We start from the raw sequence: 8645 nt of genomic DNA, 5'->3' as shown, positions 1-8645 counted from the left end.
GAATTGAGGAAGCTCGTTACATCGTATTCTCAATCAATCTACCAGTCGTGAACTCCAGCATAATGAACAAAACGACACAGCAATCGAGAAAGGTTGCAAAAGAACTAACACCAAATACACCGAAAAAAATTGTTGTTTTTGTGGTTTTAATTTCCACGACTCTCTTCGTGAACGAAAATGTCAAGCACGAATTTCCTTATTTTCTTCATGCTTGCTAAATACGTGCAACGGACTGGTTCTAGCCATGGGAAATCTGTCTGTTTGTATAACATCCTATATCAAGGCATACGTCGACACCAGAACAGCCTCAGAGTCGTCTTGGGATATGTCTTTGTACTTTTCATGTTACGGTTGTCTTCTCGCGACGCTGTCACCAAAACGACTCCCGAAGAAGTTCGTTTGTCTCCTGGCGTCCTGTGTGTATATCTTTGGAATACTCATAAGCTATTTCACGTTACAGAAATCGGTATTCGCTGTAGCAATGACTTTTGGAGCTCTCTGTGGATTTGCTGGAGGTGTGATAGGACTCGTAGGTCTTCAGCTCATGTACCCATGGCTTGAAAACAGAAAAGGCCTGGCCACGTCTATTGTAAAAACTTCGTCAGCTGTCAGCGGATTTTGCTTAAATTATTTTGTAACCTTGTTGATCAACTCAGAGAACAAACAGACAGATATAAAATCTTCACATTTAAATTTGTTCAGCCAAAGGGTGATTCTCGAAAGAGTTCCTAATGCCTTCTTGTACATTGGGTTGATGATTGGTTTATGCCTCTTAATTGGATGTGTCTTGATTCGGGAAAAGAAGGAAGAAAAAGTTGAAGGGGAAAACGGTGTGATCACGCTTGGTAGAGATGAATGTATGCAGCAAAGCAAGTCATCGGAATTAATTGATAAAAGTAGAGCAAGTCTAAATTCCACGATGAAATATAATGCATGCGGTGCCAGCAAGACGTCTGATTTTATACAGAGAGAGAATTGCGAGGGCGGATTTAATGTTGAGGAAAACACAATTGAAAAGACAGCAAATTCATCAATGGTTGCAGCAAGGTGTGAGGAGGATTTGTTGAACAATGAAAGCAGAGAAATCGGACAGTTCTCAATAAATCTCGATTCTACGTCGAAAGATTGCTCAATGTCAGTATCTGAGCCCTCTGGAAATGAAGTGAAGGATGCAGAAGATCTCACCAAACATTGGACGTTTAAGGAAATACTGAAAAAGAGATCTTTTCATCTAAGTGTGCTGATTATAGGTTTATATTCATTTCAATACATCATCATCTTAAAGTATACCAAACTCTTTGCCCAAACATGGATACATGATGACCACTTTTTGACAAACCTCGTTACTGCAATGACAATCAGCCTCGTCATTACTCGAATATTTTGGGGTTACACCGTGGACAAATTTGGCATCAAGCACGCTCTAGTTTTGGTCTTTACCATATTACCATTTATATTCTCCTGGCTGTATTTTACACCGCAAGCAAGTCGATGGGTGTACAGCGTCATCGCGTTTATTCAATGGAACACGGCTAATGCTTATCCTGTGCTTGCTTCTATTTTACCTTTGACATTGTATGGGGAAAAGAACTTTGCAAAATCGTACGCTTTGCTGAGGGTTGGCATGACGATGGTAAACCTTCTTACACCAATGGTAGTGCAACTGGGACTGGAATATCTACCATGGTCTACGTTCTTCTCTCTCACGGCCTTGCCTGGATGCTGTGGTCTTTTTATCCTAGTTTTTTGCTTTCCAAAAATAATCTAGAGTGGTCTACTTTCTGTACCCCCATACCAATAGTATGCACGTGTGAAAGTTTGTTTTTCTTCAAAGTTAGTCAGATTGATATCATTTGAAAAATTTGTCGGATCGGAATTTCAATTCGACCACTCGAAGATCATCCAGAGGTCACTCGAGTTCAAGGACAGCTACATTTAACATTTAATTATTTCTACACTTTTGATAATCTTAAACATTTTAGAAAAGGAAAAGAAAAGTTTATGTTTTGTTGACATATTCACAGACACAGTTTTGGGGAAATTCCTTTAAATTTGTTTGAGATATTTCCCGAAATTGGATTTAAATGTGAGTATTAATATTCCTTTTTTTATCACGCTTTATTTAATCCTAATCAAAGAATAAAATGTGCTTATATGGATGTTAATCACTAGCGTGTAAAGTAAGAAGTAAAACTAACAATATTTGGCAGACTTATTATCCTTTATAGATCAATACTGCAGACCGAGTAATGACCCATTGAGAATAGTCAAATCACGAAAAAAGGGGTTACATAATGACCCCAATGTACCTGAAAAATGAGCTTTTATATAGTGTAATACCTACTAAACGTGCTCAAAGCGCTTTACGAGGGGTCCCTGACCAACAGCAACATTTAACGTAGGACGGGACATAACGCCTTTTAGGCGATATTACAGGGGTTTTTTTCTGGACAGAGACAACGCTGATAACGGCCAGGTACTCTTTTTGCACCTGAGCACGGTGAGAGAATGTGAGTAAAGAGCCTTTTTCCAAGGACTCAACTATGCGCCGAGCGAGGCTCGAACTCAGGACCTTCCGATCCGAAAGCGAATGTCATACCACTAGACTACATAGCCGCACAAAAAAATGTAGAACCATCTAAGCAACAAGCAGAGTTTTTTTTTTTTTGGGGGGGGGGACGTATAATATTTTGGATAAACCTGAGCGGTGATTTAAAATAATATTTAGGTATGTATCATCAACATTTCCACATGTTTTATCATCCTGAGGAATACCCAATGGATACACATTGTCGGATCTCCTTAAATGGGTGGTGGATTAGAGTCAGTGTCTCCAATATGATTTCTTTTTACTTTATAGTGTATCAGAAAAAAGCAACTAAGGAAAACATATTTGATAAAATTTTGGAGGAAAAGTGCTTTACAAGAATCTTACATGACTGAATCTAGCACCTAGAGCAGATGCTGATTGGGACCGTTTTATCCCTCTGTCTCTAAATAAAGGAAAGCAGGAAAAGGAAAACTAGGTCATCGCAGTCGGCAACGTGTGATTGATTTGGTCAAAATATTTCAAGCGACTGGCAACATTTTTTTTATGAATGCAGACAACAACAACAACAACAAAAACTCTTCAAATGCCTGTCTCGCATGCTTATGATGGAAACGGTCAAAGAGAGAAAAGGACTGTTTATGACATTTGTCAAGCATCTTTGTAATAGAATTTCTGTGGGACAATGCAACCACGAAGAAGGAGACACCCTGCCCCCGCCCACACCCCATATTGGTGGTCCGTATTTTGCAAGGCCTTCAAACACAATCATTCAGACTTAAACAGACCATGAGATATTAATGTTATTGTCAACCTCATAGCCAATCCACATTATATAATTGCAGCAAATCCTGCAGCTAATATTTGCATTAAATCTTATAAAAGTCAAAGAAGGTAATTAATCTGAACAGCATTTCCACACATAATAGCCAAGAGACTTGTAAATTTCTTGTATTGTTTCATACATTTACGGGTTCTTTCATCACATCTGCTTTCACGTTTAAAGGCAAGCGGTCATGTCGTTAGTTGTTTTGGTTTAGTCATGTTTCTCGCCATGAGACATTGGCAAAAATCATGATGCAATTAACTTCGGAGGGAGGCAGATGGAGAGGACGGTAAACAAGGTGCTGGGTGGATAGTGTAAGGAATGGACTAGGATGGACATCCCAACAACTGATGAGGAAGTCTGACGACAGATCTTGTTGTCAATTCTCATGTCTCATCTACGACCACCCCGTACAAGAGAATGAGGTGAGGTGGGGTGAGGTTCACGTTATAATATCCTTACCAAAGCCCCACTGTCTCCTGTTATTCATGAATTGCCAAATACCGTGAATGCTCCATTACAGATATCTCAATATTTGTATGCCAACTACTGTCAACTATACAAAGGTGAAGCCAAAGAACATAATAAACTGATCTCATAAGGATGAACATTTTTATTCACAAAACGGGAGATGTTGACAAAATCCTTCCAACAAGTGATGTACTGTTTCAGCACTTTGAAAGGAATGTCTTTCAAGCGAGTATTTAGCCACAATAAATGAGTCATTGATGTCTTACCAAATAACAAATAATGCGAATGGAAGGAAGATAATGATAGACTGATTAATGTTTTAACCACGCTGCTTGAAGCCAAAACTGTCTTCCATATTAATCGGATGTTCCGCTTTCCGATGCAAATGCACGAAGGCAACACTGAACTGCAGCCTGTTTTGTGAATGTCAATATGCAAATTAAACACCTCTCTTATACGAGATTTGAAATCTTGGCCATTAAAAAAAAATATCTTTTGATTAATATACTTATGATTTATTCATGATTATTCTGTTAAGAAACTTTTGCTGTAGGGGATATCATACACATACAATCTCCCCTGAATAGATGGAGTATTGTCATTAAATAGCTTAAACAGGTCACTGGCACAGTCTTCGTCGACCTCACTGCAGCCTATGACACAGTGAATCACAAGATCCTACTCCTCAAAGTGGCTAAAATGATAAAGAATAAGAAAATTGTAAATATCATCCAGTCACTTCTCGAAAACAGGCGCTTCTTTGTTGAAATGGATGGCCGTAAGAGCAGGTGGCGCACCCAGAAGAATGGTCTTCCCCAAGGATCAGTGCTGGCTCCAACACTTTTCAACATATATACAAATGATCAGCCTGAGTTTCCAAAAATCCGCCGATTCATATATGCTGATGACCTATGCCTCGCAACACAGGATGTGTCCTTCCAACCAATCGAGAGCAGACTGAAAAATGCCCTAGACACCCTTACAAAGTACTACACTAAAAACTCGCTGAACGCCAACCCAGGGAAAACACAAGTGTGTGCATTTCACCTCAACAACCACCAAGCCACACAAAAAACTTAACATCAAGTGGAATGGCCAGACATTAGAGTACAACTACCACCCAGTGTACCTCGGAGTGACGCTTGATCGGACTCTGTCCTTCAGAGAACACGTGAGGAAGACCAAGGCAAAAGTGTCCACGCGAAATGCCCTCCTTGGAAAGCTGGCAAACATGAACTGGGGAACTGACCCTAAAACTCTAAGGACCACAGCATTGGCCCTCAGCTTCTCAACTGCGGAGTACTGCTCAGCTGTATGGGCCCGATCATGCCATGCCTCCAAGCTAGACCCGAGCTCAACAACGCCTGCCGGATCGTAACGGGCCAGCTGAGAGCAACACCATTACCACTGGTCTACCGTGCAGCAGGAATAGCCCCACCACACATCCGGAGGGAAACTCATGCCCAAATACAAAAATACAAACAGGAAATGGACCAGAGACACTCCCTTTATGACCACAATTGCCCCAAAAGCAGGCTCAAATCAAGGAAAAGCTTCCTCACAATAGAGAGCCTTCACCCAGACCATTCAGCATTCTTCCGCTTGGACAAATGGGTAGAATGGGACAAGACAGCAAACGATGCCCTCCAGCCCCCAACAGAAAAGCTCCCAGCAGGCACAGACCTCAAGAGAAAAGACTGGGTGGCGTTGAACAGAGCTAGAGCAAAGGTGGGAAACACCGTCACCAATCTCTTTAAATGGAAAATCTCACCGGGCACTGAATGCCCATGCGGTCACCCCAGACAGACCATGGACCACATCCTGTCCGAATGCTCGCTGGGACCTCACTGCACCAATGCTGACCTGAGGGAATGCAACCAGACTGCCCGGGACTGGCTGACTCACTGGCGCGACAAGATATGATGATCATTAAATCGCTCAGATCTAAGTCTAGTACTATATAACATATAAATCACAACGAATAAATGTGACCGTATTCAAGAAAAAAAGAAACAATTGTAGTATTGGTTGATATTATAAAGGCATTTGACAAATAAATATAATTCAAATGAATTCTCCAGAAAATCAAAAAGGCGAAGATCTCTCACAGAATGTTAGTCTGGTCATGAATTCCCTGACAAATTAAAAGGAAGGCTCGAGTAGAAACCGGAAGAAGAAGGACTGATAAGCCGTAATTAACAAATCACGTTAATCTCTTTAGTAGCTTCCATTTGTTGTCTACTTATATTTTATTTTGTAAACAGTTTTCGAGACATTTCATAAAAAGCCACTTGCTGAAGTAAAAATCTGAAAAGTACGATGACTCTTTTAAATTGAGACAAGATACCTAAGATTTTTGTATTCCGGTTCATAACATATCAACAATATGTTTTGATATTTGGCTGGTATTGGTTTCCCAATAAGCTACGACTATTATAATTAGTTACAAGCTTTAATGGGCGATAATTCCATTGAATATAATCTGATGTATCTAGTTGTGTTCTACAAATTATTTTTAACTTATTCAGTTGCTCATATTTTTTCTTGAAATGTATTGTTTTATCAACAAGTTTCTAGATGTTTTACAAGTACACACTTGTTTTTTGTTGTTTTTTGTTGCTTTTTTTGTTTTTGTTTTTTTTTATCAATGTGAAAAAGGGAGATCACTCATATGAATTTTGATATAGAGCTAATATGTTTTGTATAGAGCTTAAAGACATATAAACAATTTTTTTTGTTCTTAGAGTCCTATGAATTAAGTCACGATAACCTTTTGAGTTCTACTTTTACTAACAGAATTCAATGGGCGATAATTCCATTAACCATGATCCGATAATTTTTGCAATTCTGATATATTGTTATTCTCTGTATGAGCGGTTATTTGTTTTCTTACTGGTAATAATGTTTCTAACAGTTTAAATATATTCCGGAAAATAGCACTTTTTAGAAAGAAGACACAAGTAAATGGCAATAACTCATTGAAATGATGTATGAATTTAATTTTTCTTAGGTGATATATTTGGATCCTATTAAAGTTTTTTTGTTATTTGCAAGTTATCAAATTCTTGATATTAATGGGAGTTCTGAATGTAACAATAATTTCACTTTGTTTGACCTACATGTGACCCCCGAAAAGTCAGATCCAAGTTCCAATCGGACAAACATGTTATTTTTGTTTGCTTATTTGACCTATGAAGAAAGTTAAACTTTTACACGGATCCGAAACGCCAATGGCCTCGGGAAGACCGCTTTAATTTCAGTGTGAATATTTTGAGGAAAAAATGGTAAACAAAAGACCGGGGATTATTATTATTATTATTATTATTATTATTATTATTATTATTATATGATGATGATGATGATGATGATGATGATGATGATGATGATGATGATGATGATGTATATTATTATTATTATTATTATTATTATTATTATTATTATTATTATTATTATTATTATTATTATTATTATTATTATTATTATTATTATCATTATTATTATAATATTTATTATTATTATTATTATTATTATTATTATTATTATTTATTATTATTATTATTATTATTATTATTATTATTATTATTATTATTATTATTATTTATTATTATTATTATTATTATATTACCTATTATTACGAAACAAACCAGTTATTATCTTTGTTTAAGCATTTAATCGCTTGGAATTACGAATAGCAATTCTATCTAAATATGGATAGGGATTTAAATTGCCTTCAGTTTGACACAGCTGTGATTGAAGTCCCCCCCCCCCCCCCCCCCGTGACAATGATAGGTCAATACTTCTCTAAATAAGCATTTTGATAGTATTCCAATTTTTGTCAACCACATCCTCCTCGCAAGACTCCTCCTCTTCTATGTTATGTTAGCAAGTACCTGGAATGTGTTATGAGACTTATTGTAAACGTTTTGGCAACATTGGGATCCTTAAGTTTGTCCACACTTATGTTGATAATAACGGGTCGTGGATAGCTCATAAGGTAAAGCCACGATCTCCCCAGCCAGGCGGAGTTGTCGCACCAGTAAGGTTGCGGGTTCGAGCCCCCATTGCCGTCGCGAAGTTTTTATCCTCTGTCGTCTTCTGGCACTTTCCTTCTTCTTCCGTCCATATCGCACCATATTCTTTGCTTACTTGTATTTGTCATTGCTCTAAGCTCGATCCTCATATCAGCGATTACCAGACGCTGGTCACATCCAACATCAGCACCTGCCCTAACCTTCACACCAAGGAGTGACCCTTTCCACATTCTATTGATGAGTATGTAGTCAATTTGGTTACCACCCTAGGACCTCTATAGATGTCACTGTTACTATCCTGTCTGTTCGGTGAGACTCATGTAAAATTGTGGATCATCATATGCAAAACAACGTCCAACCAATGACAAAATCATTTGCATTACAAAAATCCAGTAGTTTCTCACCATTCTCGTTCATGGCACCACATCCCTCTTTCCCCATAACTCTTTCATACGTAACATTATTCCATCCTACATGAGCGTTCAGATCACCCATAACTATTTTTGTATCATGTTTCGGACTTCTTTCTACCTCAACAACCAACTGCTCATATAAGTTGTCTTTGCTACATGCCCTTACTGTCATTCGCTGGGTTGTAACACTGTATGACGTCTCCTTTCATTCTAAATTTCATCAGTCTTCATCAGGAGGCAGCGTAGCTCAGCGGTACGATCTTTGCTTCTTAGCCAAAAGGTACCGAGTTTGACTACCGCCTCGTTGTGTGCCATTGAGCAATTCACATCGCCCTAGCTCACTTTGCGGCTCTGCA

The 8645-nt window shown here is 38.4% G+C and overlaps 1 protein-coding gene across 1 annotated transcript; it reads left to right on the top strand.

The window, feature by feature from the left end:
* The first annotated feature begins 244 nt into the window (after positions 1-244).
* LOC144957621 (uncharacterized) lies at positions 245-8094 on the top strand. Its single transcript, XM_078888964.1, has 2 exons — positions 245-1633; positions 8014-8094. The coding sequence occupies exons 1-2, from the start codon at positions 245-247 to the stop codon at positions 8092-8094; spliced, it is 1470 nt and encodes a 489-aa protein (XP_078745090.1).
* Positions 8095-8645: the final 551 nt, after the last annotated feature.

Source organism: Berghia stephanieae, chromosome 12 (genome assembly GCF_034508935.2).
Source record: "Berghia stephanieae isolate SIO BIC M18660-M18661 chromosome 12, UCSD_Bste_1.3, whole genome shotgun sequence".
NCBI lineage: Eukaryota > Metazoa > Mollusca > Gastropoda > Nudibranchia > Aeolidiidae > Berghia > Berghia stephanieae.
The sequence above is the reverse complement of the archived record's forward strand: the minus strand, read 5'-3'. Positions and strand labels throughout refer to the sequence as shown.

Coding starts and splice junctions, on each gene's coding strand:
- LOC144957621 (XM_078888964.1), top strand. CDS start 245: ATGGGAAATCTGTCTGTTTGTATAACATCCTATATCAAGGCATACGTC. Junction 1,634..8,013: donor TGAGGGTTGGCATGACGATG/GTAAACCTTCTT, acceptor CATTGCTCTAAG/CTCGATCCTCATATCAGCGA.